Source organism: Pituophis catenifer, unplaced genomic scaffold (genome assembly GCF_029215685.1).
Source record: "Pituophis catenifer annectens isolate HBS135680 unplaced genomic scaffold, rPitCat1.0.hap2 SCAF_1, whole genome shotgun sequence".
Taxonomy (NCBI): domain Eukaryota; kingdom Metazoa; phylum Chordata; class Lepidosauria; order Squamata; family Colubridae; genus Pituophis; species Pituophis catenifer.
This window is the reverse complement of record NW_027256881.1, coordinates 36705288-36722076: the sequence shown is the minus strand read 5'-3', so window position 1 is coordinate 36722076 and position 16789 is coordinate 36705288. Positions and strand designations below refer to the sequence as shown.

General features: G+C 38.5%; 1 protein-coding gene across 2 annotated transcripts in view; it reads left to right on the top strand.

Moving 5' to 3' along the window:
- Positions 1-8304: 8304 nt before the first annotated feature.
- The window catches only part of MSH2 (mutS homolog 2), an 89774-nt gene continuing 81289 nt past the window's right edge, over positions 8305-16789 (top strand). The window contains exons 1-2 of one of the 2 annotated variants that reach the window (XM_070947781.1): positions 8305-8536; positions 10448-10602. In XM_070947781.1, coding sequence (XP_070803882.1) covers positions 8305-8536; positions 10448-10602 — 387 coding nt within the window. Of the gene's footprint in view, positions 8537-10447; positions 10603-13525; positions 13757-16789 lie in introns of those variants that run through there. The other variant, XM_070947770.1, reaches the window with a different exon arrangement.

The window sequence follows — 16789 nt, the reverse complement described above, 5'->3', positions numbered from 1 at the left end:
CCAATTTTGGGAGTGGTTCAAAGGATCCGCTCAAATGGTTGATGGTATTTATTGAAAGCTGCCAAGAAATGCAGGAAAACTACCAGAGCCACACTCGTCTCTCATCAGTTTTTGACAAAAGCCATTTGCTAAAAGTACCAAGGCAGAGGCCAAGAGCCTCTGACTGAAATGGGTAAAAAAAAAAAAAGATAATTCAGGCGAATTTGGAGCTGCAAAGTTACTTCCCTATAAGTAATTGAATATTTGGGACTGGCCTACAATTATATAGAATCTCAATCAACTAATATCAATATTAGTTTTATTTCTCCTTTAGGTAGTTCACTGTAATGGCTAGGTTCGCAACTGGGAGACTGAGTTCTGATCCAGCCTTAGGCACAAAGTCAGCCTTGGGCCAGTCACTCTTTCTCAACCATAGGAAAGAAGCAATGGTAAACCTGAAGAATTTTGCCAAAAAAATTGGAAAGACTATTCCATGCAGTTGTCTGGAGTCAAAAGCTGACTCAAAGGCACATACTGTACACACACACACACACACACACACACACACACATATAATGGAACACATCCTGATCACCTCTCTTAACTCCGGAGCCAGTTCCATCTTTAGCAGATTTAGTGAGCCAGTAGCAGATGCATCTCTCATACATCTTGTCAATATTTAAAAGAATCATAATAGGACAAACTTGCCAAATTTACATCATGTATTCTACCAATATGGAGTTCAAATCAAGATGGCTATAATAATCTGATCCAATAAATTTTAATAAATTGTTGACAATTTATTAAATCAATTTATATAGTTGCCCATCTTGCAAATAGCTGTTTTTTTGCAGCTTTGAACAACTTAACACCCATTAAAAACACTAACAAAGAGACAAATCACACAGTGGTCACCAAGAATAAATCTGGAAGAAACAATGAAAACCTGTCAATGGTTTTCTAAATTCCTAGATCCTAAACTATGAAACATTCCAGTCTTCAACAGTTTGCAAAAGGTCAGAAGGGTAGGATTAATTTAGTCCTGAAGGATGTGATTCTCCAGAGGCCAAGTGCTGTGGCAGAAAAAGCATACATTATAGAAGTTTAGCACACACCCATCTCCTAGAAGAATGAAATATTTGAGAAATATTAAAAAGGCAGAATATTATATTTCCCTGGATGAGAAATTGAGAAATGTGCTCTTGGAGACAGAAAGCACTCCCTATCTTCCTTAATAGCCCACAGCAGATGTCAGCATTTAAGAGATAAAGAGATAGCTTAGCTCTATTCATAGGCAAAAATTCCCTGCAGCAAGATCTGAACAAAGGTAGGATTAGCCCTCAGCCACAATAGGAATTGCCCAAGAAGCCCCTTCATTGCATCAGCCAAAGTTCAAATTCCTAGGATTTGTACATGGCCCTATAGGAGTCTGACAACAGCCAATAGAATACATGTTCTTGCACAGGAACAGGAAGTTCAAGTGCAAAGCCCAAGAGAAGGTATAAATACCCCCCCCTCTCAATTCCATTTAGTCAGCTGCCCAGAATCCATGTGGTTCTGCTTCATCATTAAACCCTTTTTCCAATCAGCCTCCAGCCTCTATTTTGTCTCCAGTGCCTTTCTCCAGGCTTGGAACTGAATCAGATGGGTATTTCTTCCAACACCATTAGATGACATTCTTTAATTGGGGAATCTGGAGTTTCTTACAGGACTTAGTGGCATGGGTAAAAACAACCGGGGAGGTTGTTCTACAAATAATCCAACTTCATGCTATGGAGAACTTTCTAGATGACAACCAACAACTTGCGGTCCTCTAGGAAGTATATTGGGAGCTAATGCAGATCACAGAGCCTACCTATACCATATAGTGTACCTGGGTGTACCTATAGTGATCTGTGCCACTGCATTTTGGACGATCTGCAGTGTTTAGATGGCCTTCAAGAGCAGCTGGATGAAGCAAATGTTGCAGTAATCCACTTGATAAGGATAGAATCATAGTAATGATAAGAGCTCCTACAATGAGCCACCTCATTGTAAGAGTTTGTCCAGCCCTCACTCCACATCTTTGTCAAGCACCTGCAGAATACTGTATCAAAAAAAATCCCATCTTCAGCCAGTCCTTATCTTCTTCATCCTCTCAAGGTTCTGTTTTTCTTTTTCTTTTCCTTTTCCTTTCTCACTTGCACCTCTCAACATTTCCTTCTGCCTGTAGATGTCACTGTTGCTCTGCTTCTCTCCCTTTTCTTCCTTTTTATTTTATATTGAATTATCCAGTCCAAGTTTTTCAAAAAAAGGTTCTCTAAGTCCAAATTTTATAGTCCCCAAAAATGTCCAAGTTAGTTAATATTCTATTTGAGGTCCCCAGTCCAGCTTCCTAGTTTCAAAGTTCTTTCATTCTTTTAAAAAGTTCTCGTCTTTCTTTCCAGTTTTAAAAATGGCTCTCAGGCTTGCTTGACGCTGTTTTGGGAGGTGAAGGGAAAACAATTCCACCGTCTTCTTTTTGGGTCCCACTTTCACCCAGGCTAATTTCCAGGGGGCTCGTTTTTCAATAGAAGTTAGGAGTTAGAAATCTCGCGCCCAGATCGTTCACACTGCTCCTCAGTCTTTCACACTTTCTTCATCAGTCGGCTGTCACAGCTTCAGTCAGGCACGCAATGGCCCCCTTTTTCTTCCTGCCTGATTGAGAGCCTTTTCTGGATCATTGAGGGAGATTGCAGACTTCCTGAGATCGACAGAGTTTGGTCTCTTACTTCATCACCCCTTTGAGGTGATTTAGGTCCATCCGAACCTCCTTGCAGCTTGAATTTCAGTGTGATCACACAGAGCCCCGTGGAGATGTGTCGTGTTGCTGCGATATCAGCCCCACCTGCATCAATAAGCTGTTCGTGTTAGATAGCTGAGACAGAGAGTAAAACACTGAGACTTTTTAAAATATTGCAGCTCTTGGAACTTAAGTCACTGTTTTTTTTAATTGTAATCCCAGAGGAGCATAAATATAATCCACAAAAAAGAAGTGAGACTATTATAATCCAAGAGGAAAGCAAAAATATAATTAACAGTGTCACTTCTTTTTTGTGGACTATTTTGTGGCTCCTCTGGGATTACAACAAAAAAAAAAGACTTTTTTTGGAGACTGAAGATAAGAAGAAGGAAGAAGAAAAAGGGATAATGTAACATTGAATACTCTGACTCCTGAATAGCTTTGTAAAAGGAGAAATTGGAAGGAGATAGTGAACTTGGTGGTCAATACTGGGGCTGATGGGGTATTGTAGTTATTATTTTCAATAATTGGTTTAAAAATATTAAAGTATCACAAAATAAAGAAAACTATATCTGTGCCATCCTCAGCATCATCATCATCATCATCTAGTCCAGCAGGTCAAAAGTCATTGGACGTTATGTTGCAGCAAGAGAAAATGAGTATGATGCAGTCAGAGATGAAAGTTATGATTCAAGCCATGCATGAAGACATTAAGGAAAGAATAGGAAAAGTAGAGGACAAAATAGAGAATCTTCAACAAATAATGACTAAAAATGAATGCATTCAGAAAGTATAAGAGAAAGCTGAACAGAGAAAACAGTGGAAGACTTAATCTGGCAGACAAAAGTCATGAGAAAACAATATCACTTGAGATGGATAAGGCTGATTATTACTTGCAGTTTCATAATATTGAGGAAGAAAAGTGAGAAAACCTGGCACACCTTAATTTTTGGGGAGGAAAACAAGGAAAAAAGTATTCTGAACCAAATGGTGTAGTAATATATTATTTAATAAAATACCAGTATAGTAGAATAATTTTTACAACCATGTATACTTTTTACAACCATGTAACTTTTACAACCATGTAAAGTCAACAGCGGTATTAAGAACCATCATCACTGTCATTAACAAATGATGAGAGACTTTAAGGTTAAAGCACTCCTCTAATTTTCTGGAAACCCCAAGAATTCATCATCGTTGCTGGTGTCAGAGTTTAGGAAACTCAGTTGCTCACAATCACTTTCTTCGCTACCTTCATAAATGATATCCTCTTCAGTTCCATCTAAGGCATTGCTAATGCCACATTTTTTGAAGGACCGTGTAACAATTTCATCTTTCACTGAGTTCTATGATGTTTTCACCCATTCACAAACTTGAGTGATAGTGGGCCTCCTCATTAGTCCAGTGGGTGTCAGATCATAATTACCAGCAGCCATCCATTTGTTCCACTCTTCTCGCATGTCCACTTTGAATGGCTTGTTGATGTAAACATCAAGAGGTTGCAACTGACTGGTAAGACCCCCAGGAATTACAGCTAGATGAGTCTTCACTTCTTTGAATCTTCTCTTTGTGGTTTCACTAATATGTGCTCTAAACTGGTCAAGCACTAATAAAGCTGTTTTTTTCCAGAAGCCCTCCAGGACGTTTGGACCACACTCTTTCAATCCATACTTTCATTCCATGTTCGTCCATCCTTCTTTTCTCATGGACATGCACAACACCTCTTGGAATCACTTCCTTTGGGAAGGCTTTTCTTTTGAATATTAATATTGGTGGCAATTTGGCGGCATCTGCACAGCAGGACAACACAAGCTTATAATGTGTTTTCTCATATCCTGAGGTTTTCACGGTTATGCTTTTGGCACCTTTCACATTAACAGTCCTATTTGATGGCACATCAAAGGTTAGTGGGACTTCATCCATATTCCCAATCTGGCCAATTTCAAAATTATTTTTCTTTCTGGAGTCTATCACAAAAGTATGAAAAGACAAAATCTTACATTCATACTCTTTTTGGCATTCTTTGTGCAATTCTAGTTTTGGTGCGCATAGCAAGGCCATAGTTAATGAAGAGAATAGATATCCAAATTACTAAGAAAGTAAAATACTTAGGGATTAATCTGACAGCAAGATGTGTAACTATTAAGGAAGATAATTACTATAAACTGATGCAACAAATTAAAGCAGATTTGGAGAAATGGAAAAATCTGCAATTATCATTGATAGGAATAATAGCTACAATAAAAATGAATATATTACTGAGATTACTATACCTATTTCAAGCAATTCCGATAAAATTGAAAAAAAATACTTTGAGAAACTCAAAGTAATATTTTTCCCTGGTAAGGGAAAAAAAGCAAGAATAAGCTTAAAAATGCTGCAGGATTCGAGATATAATTGGGAATTGTAATATCAGGCTGCAGTACTTACATGGGTGAAAGAATGGATTGTATTGAGACATACAAGACTATTGACTTTGGAGGGGCATGATTTGCAATTGGGCTGGCATGCCTTCTTGTGGTATGGGAAAAATAAAATATATGGTTACTTTCAAAGACATTATATTAGGAATGCATTATTGTTAGTGTGGGAGAAAAGTAGAGAACAACATTACTTGAGTATAATTTGGCTTTCAACAATGGAAGCAATGATTCACCCAAATGTTATTAACATGGAAAATATTGTTAGGTACAAAGATGTTTTGAATGAAAAGGGGGAACTCAAAACTAAACAAGAATTGAGCAATCAAGGGATTGATATGGCATGGTACTCACAAGTACAGATACACATTCTAGATATGAGAAAGAGGTTAAACTATGGTTTTTATAATGAACTAACAACTAGACAAGATATTGACAGGGACAGAAAAATTGATAAAGAAAACATACAGCTACTTATTAGGCGTGAAATTGGAAGAAGAACAAGTGAAGGAGACAATGATAGTATGGGCAAAAAACTTTGGTTATACAATAGTTAGATAAATGGCAGAAACTGGGATAGGAACTATAAATTAACAATGACAACTGCATACAAAGAAAATTTGTATAAGATGTTTTATAGATGGCAATTTCCGCCAGCGAGGTTGGCAAAGATGTTTAAAGATAAGTCAGCTAAATGCTGGAAGTGCCATCAGATACCTGGGTCATATAATCATATCTGGTGGACATGCTCAAAAGCAAAAAAATATTGGACAAAAATACATACACGGCTGGAAAAAATGATAAAACAGCATATTGATTTAAAGCCAGAAATATTCTTGTTGGGGATTTTATCCAAAAAATATAGTAAGGGGAATGCATATTTAATTATCCATATTTTAACTGCAGCTAGAATTGTATTTGCACAAAATTGGAAAAGTGAAGAGATCCCCACAGATGAGAATGTAAGAGCCTGTAGTACAGTGGACTACGCACTGTTATTAACATCTGCTGCTTGAAATTACTGCAAGTTCAAATCTCACCACGTTCAAGGTTGATTCAGCCTTCCATCCTTTCAAAGGTAGGTGTAATGAGGACCCAGATTGTGGGGGCAATAAGCTGACTTTGTATAAATATACAAAAGTATGAAGGCTATTGCTTAACGCATTGTAAGCCGCCCTGAGTCTCTGGAGAAGGGCGGCATATAAATTAAAGCAAAAAAAAAAAGCAAAAAAAATGTGATCAGGAAAATATTAGAATGTGCAGAAATGAATAGCCTAACACTAGCAATTAAGGAGAAAGAACAAACTGAATACTATATGACATGGAACTTATTTTATCACTGGTTAGATAACACTGGTTAGAAACAGGGAAACAAATATTAGTGAAATAAAGAAGATATGTTAAGAGATAGAAGCAAATATTATGATTATTATGTTTAATATTACAAAGATATTTGTACCCAGATGACACACTGTTTAATTAAAGATGGAATTATTATATTAAAAAATAAAGAAAAAATATTTTAAAAAATCCCATCTTCTAACAGTGAAGTCAGAGAAGTAAGCTCCCTTGGCTTAGCATAATGTATTAATAACTACTGAGTGATTTCACATATGTACTAAAACATTACGGTACTGTATTGCTTAACAATAATTTATGAAATATGTAATTGCTTGTTATATATCCAGTAAGCCCCCAGTCATGGTTTATGAACAGTACTGTTGTAAACAGTGCACGTTCGCATATGGAACTACCCAAGACAACAACTTGAAAGCAGCAAAGGAGGTTATTAATGTATTTGCAAATACAAGTGCAACAAAGGTGAACACAGAACAAAGCATGAAGGTCAGGTTATATCCCCTTACACAGACTCACCGCCCCCTCCCCTTGTTAGCACAGCATCCTATCAAAGCATTTAGTTTAAACCCCCCACCCAAAACCCTTTTCCCCTAGCTAAGTTTTCAGTTTTTAACTGTTTAACCCACTTTGTCTTGCATAAACTCTATTGTTCTTCTTGTCCCCTGCTTGCAGTTACAGCTGGCATCTTGCTTGCTAGGCTTGTGGTTTCACACACCTGACCTTTAGCTTGTTACCTGTTACATGTTTTTGGAGACATGTTTTTGCTAAGCATTTTAGAAACAATACATACTCCATCTTGTTTTTGCATTTAATATTTGCATATAATATTTGTATGTATTAAAATTTGTTTATATCAGTACCTTGGTTCACTCATTTTATTAATCCAAAACAATAAATTACATTATTACTTAATGCAAAGGATGAAGCAACACAAGGTGGCTTATTTTTTAAAATAGTCAAAACAAACCATGAGTTATATGTGTTCTTAGTCACTGAATTACATTGGACTTTGTCCCAAATCTATCTAGTTATTTTGAAGGCTATTATTGTCTGTAAAGGTAATTCACTGAAGCTGCTCTGAAACAGTTCTGAGTAAGCACGCTGATTAGGGTGGGGGGAAAGTAGCAGGAAATGGCGCGTATTTTAAATATGTTACAACCTGCGAGGTCTTATTTTGAAATGTCTTGATAATAAACGTCTGTCAAGCAAATACGCGTTTACTTGACTCCCAAAACGCTTGAAAGACGTTTTAGCTATTCTTCGATTTTTACCACCTCTGTCCACGTCCTCGGATCAGAATTCCTAGAATTCACAGCCTGCATTAGAAAGGCTGCTGAAAAAAGTGCTGGCAGAATTTATTTATTTAATTTGTCAAGCATATATAAGATTACAGATTAAAAAAAGTATAAACATAATTTGAATACATGAAAAGGATACGAGTAAAAAGGGACATTGCATGCGAATATTTAAAATACAGCCCTGTGCATATTTAGTAGAACGCTCTAATAATGCACTTAAAGTTTCTTCACGAAATGGGGAGAGGGAGCATATTTTTCAACTAAAAAGGTGTAAACAAGAGAGTACATCATCTCCGCTCACTTCCCGATAGCGACGCATCTTCGAACTGTAGCACAGACGGTGTCCCGAAAGGCCTATTTTGCTCAGAACGCATTGCGATGAGGGCGGGACTATTACGGTGGCCGAAATAGGCCTCGCTCTTCCGGATTGGTGGCGGGAGAATAGTTATTATTTGCTAGCGGCATCGAAGTGGCGGGTGATTTCAGCATGGCGGCCTCCATAGACGCTTGTGTTTCTGCTCCACGGGAGGGATGCTGGCCCGAAGGCTCGGGTGCCGAAAGCGGCTTTATTCGCGCCGTCTTGGCGTTGCCTGACAAACCGAATACTACTGTGAGGTTCTTTGAGCGCGGCGACTACTACACGGTGCATGGCGAAGATGCAAAGCTGGCGGCGGCGGAGGTCTTCAAAACACAAGCGATCATTCGGATCCTGGGCTCAGGTTGAACTGAGGGGCTTTCGCGACTTCTCCTTGGCGGGCTTATAGTAGCAGGGTTAGGTTGCTCAGTTGCAACTGCGCTCCCGGAGTTCGCTATTTATTTCACCTTAGCGCTGCAGTAGACGCCATGCTTTGTGCTCATGCCGGCGAACCGCTCAGTCTCTTGACAATTGCAGGTAGCGCTGGAAAAGCCTTCTGGAAAGTCGTTGTAGTCCGTGTAGGCTGACCTTCCCAATTACAATGCCCATCTGCCTCGTCCAGGAGGCCGGAGGAATTTCTAGTTCCACGGGTCTGGATGAATATCAGACTGACGAAAGTTAATCTGAAAAGACGCCTCAAATCCACTTGCTGGAAAGGAAGAGTAAGCAGGTGCCTTGTGTTCCAGAGTGGGTGGATCCACTCTGGAAGTGATCCGGTGATCTAGCACTGATTTTAAGCTTGCTGGCTTCGGGTTTTCCAGAAGAAGATTTTGCCTGCCTTGTTTATGGTTGATGATAATGATCATATAGTGATCTAGAATCTAAACTTTACTTTTCATATATAGTATAACCTCCCTATATTTTTCCATTATTGCTCCATCTTTTTCTTTCTCAGATTATCAATTAAAGATTGAAGTATAAAGTAACTACACAGAGTAATATTTAGACTAGACTAGGCTAGAAGCAGATTGTTTATAAGTCCTTGCTTCCTTCAATCATAGGGGTTTGAAATTCTGAAAGCTGCTACTCAGATTTCAGTATTTATAAAAATATATCAGTTGCCCACACAATGGATACAATGTAAACATAGAATAAAATAAAGCTATATGAAAAGGAACAAAACCAAATTTCTGTATCAATCCATTCAACTATCTCAAATCAAATTTATCTCACCTTTGTTTTGCACAACTTAGCATGGCAAGTCAATGGCTTCCTCTTGTTTTTCCCACCACAGCCCTCCTAGACTTAGAGAGAGTGTGGGAAACTTTCCCACAAAATCAACCAGCTGGCATCTGTGCCTAAGGGAGGACTTGAACATCTGGTCTCATGGTTTCTAATCCAGCACTTTAAGCAGTCAATTGGTACTAAGAAATGATACAAATTTTAGCTGTAATAGCATCCAGATATAACCAGCCTTTTTACAGTCAATGTTCTGATCTGTGTCTGACTAAGTGTACCTTACTTCTGTATCAGAAGAAAGTTTTGTTGACTTTTGCACATCAAACTTTTATCAAAGAAAGGAGAGTAAAGCAGAATGCATGTGTTCTTTCTGGATATTTGGCATACCTTCAGATAAGTGGTTTGGGAAGACTTCAAAAACTACTAGAACTGCAAAATAAGTATCGAACTGCCTGTAAAACATGTTAAAAATGATATAGGAACAGTTAACTTGATTAGTCTTGTATTAACTGAATAGGGAATCAAGGCATTATAATAATTGGAGAGGAGAAACTTATTCAGGTTTATCCCTAATTAAATAGTTAATTATTGTTAATGAGCATTATATGCATAGAATAAAGGAATAGCTAAATTACAGAATAATATATGGCTTAGATCGTAGTTAATTTGAGAGACTGCTTGTCTTCCATAATGCCTCTCAAAGTGTCAAACTGTCCAGTGCATTCCAAAAGATGGCTTGCTCCAAGTCCTATGAATTAAGCAATACCATCTAGTAGTGAAACCAAGGAAATGGACCTTTTCTGTTCCAGTTTCTGCCCTTTGGAACAACACTTCTACAAATGACCTCATCTTGTCTAACTGAGCTGTAATCTGACATCCTGTAGTTTATGTTTAGCAGAGATTATTTGTGTTTTTACTGTACTTCCCAATCAGAAACAATAGCATTTACCGGTAATAATTCTTATTTTAACCAAATTGTAACTTCTAATTGTAGTGTGTCAATGATATTTCTTCATTTTTTTTCCTTACTGTTTAGGAACTCAGAAACTCGAGAGTGTTGCACTCAGCAGGATGAATTTTGAATATTTTGCGCGAAATCTTCTTCTGATTCGTCAGTACAGGGCTGAGGTATACAAGAACAAGGCAGGAAATAAATCCACCAAAGAGACTGAGTGGTATTTGGCCTATAAGGTATGTGATCATTGTGTTCAGAAATGTATATTGCTTTGATTATAGATCTGTGAGTACTTTTCATTCTTTCATTGGCAATTAAATTCAAAACTTGTGCAATTGCAGATGTTTCTGTTAGGGCAGCCCACCTAATATTACATTCTATAGATCTGGTGAGATAAAACTCTTATGGATTATATCTAGAGATTGCCAGGTTGTGAGAAATTGCACAAAGGCAATGTTCAGTTCTTTAATTGCTAGAGGTACATTTTTACATGTTAGCAATGTTATTTCAGAATATTATTCCAAATAAAAATAATAAATTATTCCAAATAAAACAAGATTTATTCATGCATTCTATTTAACATATGGCAAATAAGTCAGGTTTCAAAATTTTGATTGCTTAGCTCTTTTTGTTGTGTAGAAAATTGTTTGTATTTGTCAGTCATGAGACTCCCCCTTCAGCAATTTTAACAGGTTCAGCCCAAATACAGATTTATGAGAAATCAAGCTTGGAATTGGAAGATTCATGATTTAAATCACTAGTAAAAAGGCTTGATTTAAATCAACTCAGTTTAAATCATAATTTTTAAAGAGCAACTGTCATCTGTCCCGCAGTGGCTCCTCCTCTGACCTGCTGTTGACCAGGATGGATTTGATTTAAATCAAGTTGATTTAAATTACAATTTTTAAAGAGCAGCTGACATCTCTTTTCTGGCAGCGGCTCCTCCTCTGACCCGCTGTTGACTCACCAACAGTCCCAATATTGCAGAATATACAGCCTCATGCTACATAACTAAGATCCATTTCATGCTGATTAAACTAAATTATTAATGTATCTTAAATAGAAAACTATCTTTAGATAGTTTTTTACTCCCAAAGCATTTTATTAAAATAAATTTGATAAAAATTAAAAAAAAATCCGATTTAAATTAAAAAAAAATGATTTTTTTGATTTTAAAAAAAAAATCATTGATTTTTATCCACCCTGCTGTTGACTCACCGACAGTCTCAATTACTTTAATGGGATGGCTGGTGATGCGGCAGTGACACAACAAGGTGAGGGACGTGGCAGGCAGCAGGTGAGTGGATGCCCACTACAGGCGCTGCCATGATGGATCTGAAATGACAGGTGCTCTTTAATATTATATTTATAAGCTGCTTAGAAGCTTTCACTTTCATTTTTACTGCTTGCCCTTCCTCCTCACACTTAAAGCCTGGTGGTACAGATACATTTCTCTTCAAAAAATCATAGTTTGTAGTGTACATACCGTATATACTCGAGTATAAGCCGACCTGAATATAAGCTGAGGCACCTAATTTTACCACAAAAAACCGGGAAAACTTATTGACTTGAGTATAAGCCTAGGGTGGGAAATGCAGCAGCTACTGGTAAATTTCAAAATAAAAATAGATACCAATAAAATTACATTAATTGAGGCATCAGTAGGTTAAATGTTTTGAATATTTATTTCAAAGAAAAACAATAAATTAGCTCTGTAAGTGCATAGTGTAAATTACACTATAACTAAATTACACAAGAGAATGTAGTATATGTACCAAAAATAATTCAATAACAATTTAATCTGATACATTGGGTTAAGTGATGTAGGGCTTGATCTAATTTCAGGCAAGTTCAAGCCTCTGTTAAGAGATACCTGCATTCTCATTCTCTCTCTCTCTCTCTCTCTCTCTCTCTCTCTCTCTCTCTCTCTCTCTCTCTCTCCCTCCCTCCCTCCCTCCCTCCCTCCCTCCCTCCCTTCCTTTTTCTTTTTTTTCTCTTTCTTTCTTTGTCTTTTTCTTTCTTCTCTCTTTCTTTCTTTCTCCCTCCCTTTCTCCTTTTTTCCTTTCTGTGAAGAACCCCAGAAGGTCTTTGGTAGGAGGAAGAAAAGCCAGACGTTTTGAAACGTTTTGTAGCTTACCCTGAGCAAGGATAGCTAGTGCAGGCACTTACAATAAGCTCTCAACTCAAGCTCAGTACACGTAGGGATCCCCAAACAGTGAGGATGAAGTGTGAGTAAAAGGGTTTACCCTTCCCTCCCTCCCCATCCTCTCTCTTTCTTTCTCCCTCCCTTTCTCCTTCTCATCTGGCATTCTTAGAGCTCTACTATTGATTAGCTTAGCCTGAGCAAGGATAGCTAGCAGTCAGCCTATTACAATAAGCTCTCAACTCAAGCTCAGTGCACCTGGGGATCTCGCTAAACAGTGAGGATTTCTTTGTTTCTTTCTCCCTTGAAGCGCCCCCCCCGCTCTCCGGCAGCCTGTTTTTGCTTTCAGGGGACTGCAGGGAGTCTTGCTAGGCACCCCCCTCATGCCCCATTTTGGCCTTAGCAAGACTCCCTGCAGCCCCTGGAAGCCAAAACGGGTTGCAGGAAAAAAGGCATTTTTTCCTCACTCGAGTATAAGCCGAGGGGACTATTTTCAGCATAAAAAATGTGCTGAAAAACTCGGCTTATACTCGAGTATATACGGTAGATTTGCAAAACAACGGGATAAAGAAATATTCCTGAACTTTGTTTTATGATTTATCTCCTGGTTACTGTGATATTGTGTGAATGCATCAATGCAGTGCATGTTATCTCAGCTTGCAGAACTTGGATTCATTGAATGTTTATCAAAAATGTAAATATTGCAGAATATACAGCCTCATGCTATATAAGCTCCATTTAATGCTGATTAAACTAAATTATTAATGCATCTTAAATAGAAAACTATCTTTGGATAGATTTTTTACTCCAAAAGCATTTTATTAAAATGAATTTGATAAAAATAAAAAAAAATCTGATTTTTTTTATTTTTTTAAAAAAGTGATTTTTATTCACCCTGATCTTTTGATAGTTTTATTGCTGTATTTGTATGGAAATTAATATTCCTGTGTTATTCTTTCCTTAAATAGGGCTCTCCAGGTAACCTTGTTCAATTTGAGGATGTTCTTTTTAGTAACCATGATATGTCCTCTTCAGCTGGTGTTGTAGCCATTAAGCTGTCCTCAATTGATGGACAGAAAGTTGTTGGTGTAGGATATGTGGATTCACTGGCAAGAAAACTAGAAGTATCTGAATTTGCAGATAATGATCAGTTTTCCAACCTTGAAGCACTGTTGATACAAATGGGGCCAAAGGAATGTTTGCTGCCAGTTGGGGAGACTGCTGGAGATATGGTGAAATTGAGGCAGGTAAGCCATGGAAATTCTGAAACCACAGACATTGTTTACATGAACTTAAATCTGAAAAACCCTCTAGGAAATGAACTTAAAATGGACATAAAATGGAGCAGTTCATTCAGTTGTGGAGTTCTTGGTGCTCCCTTAATAAACATCAATAATTATTTTGTGTAGGTTTGCATCTGCATGCTCTAATTAGGTTAACTAATGGGTACATTAAAGCTTCAATTGGTGACTATAATCACTTATAATGTTAAGCTATGGCTTAGTAACTATGCTTTATGGAATAAAGTGCACTTTTCAGAGTTTACACAACATGTGAAGTCAAAATAAATCTGTAGCGTAGCAGTGTATAACCAAGCCATTGGCTACTCTTCTGCTTATTGGGCATGCTATTTACTGGGGGAAAAACACTCTTCAGGAGCTGTTAAGAATTAACCACTTTGAAGGCCTTCCAAACAGACAGGAGTATTTCAGCATCAGGAGTCAAAAATGCAAAATGAATCCTAGTCACAAAACCCAAAAAGATAACATAAGCACATTTATAGATATCAAAGAAGAATTGAAAATCCCTTCACTGTGTTAAATATTGTGTTGGGGTGTGTGTGCACTGAGGGAGCTCAACCAATCTCATTGTACATACGTTGTGCACTGACAATAAAGATTTGAAATTTGAAGGCATCTGGTTCAATGAAGATATAAAAGCTGAACAACAGAATCAAGGCATTGGTTGTCTGTAATAACAGTTAACTGAAAAGGCAAATATTTAAATTAATATTGACTCTTAAGGGTATCTCCAAATTGTACAATTTGGAAGAAAAATCCTCTAGGAAAAATATTTGGCCCCAAGCATGATAGCTTGAACAAGTAGGTCTTATTTAGCAATTGCCCTGTTTAGCAGCTGTTCAAATTTATGACCTGTCGTTCCACTTAACGACTATTGCAGCATCCCCACAATACATGTGATTGAGATTCAGGCCCTTTACAACTGGTGTGCATTTACAACTATTGCAGTGTCCCGTGGTCAAATGTTTGCCATGTATGCGTATCACAGCCAGCTTCTAGCCAGCAGAGTTTGCTCTCCAAAGACTGGTCACAACACAGTGCAGTAAACTTGTACACAATGCTTTATTATAGTACACACTTTCCTCAACAACAGGCTATTGCTCTGGGTGAACTCCGCCCAGAGTTTTCAGGGCGATGTTGCCACATAACATTTTTTTTAATGCTCGCTCAGTCCTTTATGCTCTGTCTCTTAAGACACCATTCAGACAAAAGTCTCAAAGTCCTTAAAGAAGTATATAACCTTTGCCTTTTCCAAACATTCTTAAACTAGTTGTGGTGTTTCAGTGTGGTTGCTCTTTTTTCAACTTGCTGCTGAGTTCCAGACGAAGTTTCAAGCTCTAGGCAGGACTCTCACTAGGATATGCTACTTATTGTGGTCCTGGCAGTTGAGTCATAGTCTCCTTGTCTGCTTGTAATAGCTATCAATCTTAGATATCACCTATGCTTTTGCTTATTACCTTTCCTGCTACATTGCTTCCTTCTCCACTCTGTCATAGCATTTGTTTTTGTAAGCTTAAAAGACTGGATGAGGTGATGCTGCCTCTGGATGTCAGCATGTTCTTGAAAATATCAGGGTCAAGTTAACCAGGCAACAGGACTACCGGCTTGAATGCCCATGAATACAGTTCTAAGGAATGAATGAAAGCCTGAGGGAAGGAGTGGTGGAAAGTTTGTTTGCGTGACTACAGGTTCTTTTGAGAAGAGCAGATAGCAGCTCTTGCCTTCACACACTCACAGAATCAATGGAGAAACCAGCACTGCCTTGTTTAATGACCACAGGTGTTTCTCTTAATGACTGTGGCAGAAATGACTTAAATCCACTGCAGCCACGTGATTTTTTGATTAGTGATGGAATTGCCTATCCCAACTGTCCCAACTGTTAGTCCTCAATTTAGGACCATAATTGGGTCTGAAATCTTTGGTCATTGAATGAAATGGTTGTTGAGACATCCTGTGACCGCTTCATTGAACAACTGCAATCCCAGGTCTCCCAGTTGCAGTCATAAAATGATCGCATATGTAATTAAGGAGAGCATGGGGGTGCCTCAGGTCGGGGAAGCTCTGAGCAGATTACAGGGCCCACTGGTATGCAGAAATCTGCCATGGACCAGGAGGCCTGGCTAGCCAAGAGATTACATGAACTTTAAAAACCTGCTGTGGCCCTCAAGCCCTCAGGCTGTTCCTCAGCCCACCAGGCAAGAGAGCCGTTGAACAGATGCCGGGCACACTGGCTACAGAAACCTGCTCAAAGGCTGGGAGGCTCAGGCCTGTTCCCCCCCCCCTCCCACACCCAGGAGGCCTCAGCTGGTTACAGGGCCCAGCAGCACATGGCAATTGTTCCACTTGCCTTTGTATTTGCAGCAACTGACAGCCATGCCCAGCCCATGCAAGGCATGGGCTGCCTACAGAGGCTGGCTTGTACCATTCTGCAAGTGGTATCATTTTCACAATCGCTAGGAAGGCTTCCAGACTAGAAAGGCTAGAAAACTAACATGATTGCTAGAAGGAATCAAGGAAGGCTAGGAAGAGCCTTCTGGTCATTCTAGCTATCTTTCAGAAGGCTCCATCTTCAAATCGTGTCATTTGGAAAAGGAGCCTTCCATGAGAATGGTGCCTGTTTGCAGAATGGTGCGAGGAGGTCTCTGTAGGAAGGCTGTGTCTCACATAGGCTGGGTGACAGACAGATCCATCTGTTAGCAGCTGCAAAAAAGAAAAAAAGGTAAGTGGAACAATTTATTGTATTTATTTATTTATTTATTGGTTCAATTTATATGCCGCCCTTTTCCGGAGACTCAGGACGGCTTACAATGCGTTAAACAATAGCCTTCATACTTTTGTATATACCTGCTTAGTAGGGCTTTTGCCCCCCCCCACGATGTTCTTTTTTATACAAAGTCAACTTATTGCCCCCACAAACTGGGTCCTCATTTTACCTACCTCGAAAGGATGGAAGGCTGAGTCAACCTTGAGCCTGGTGAG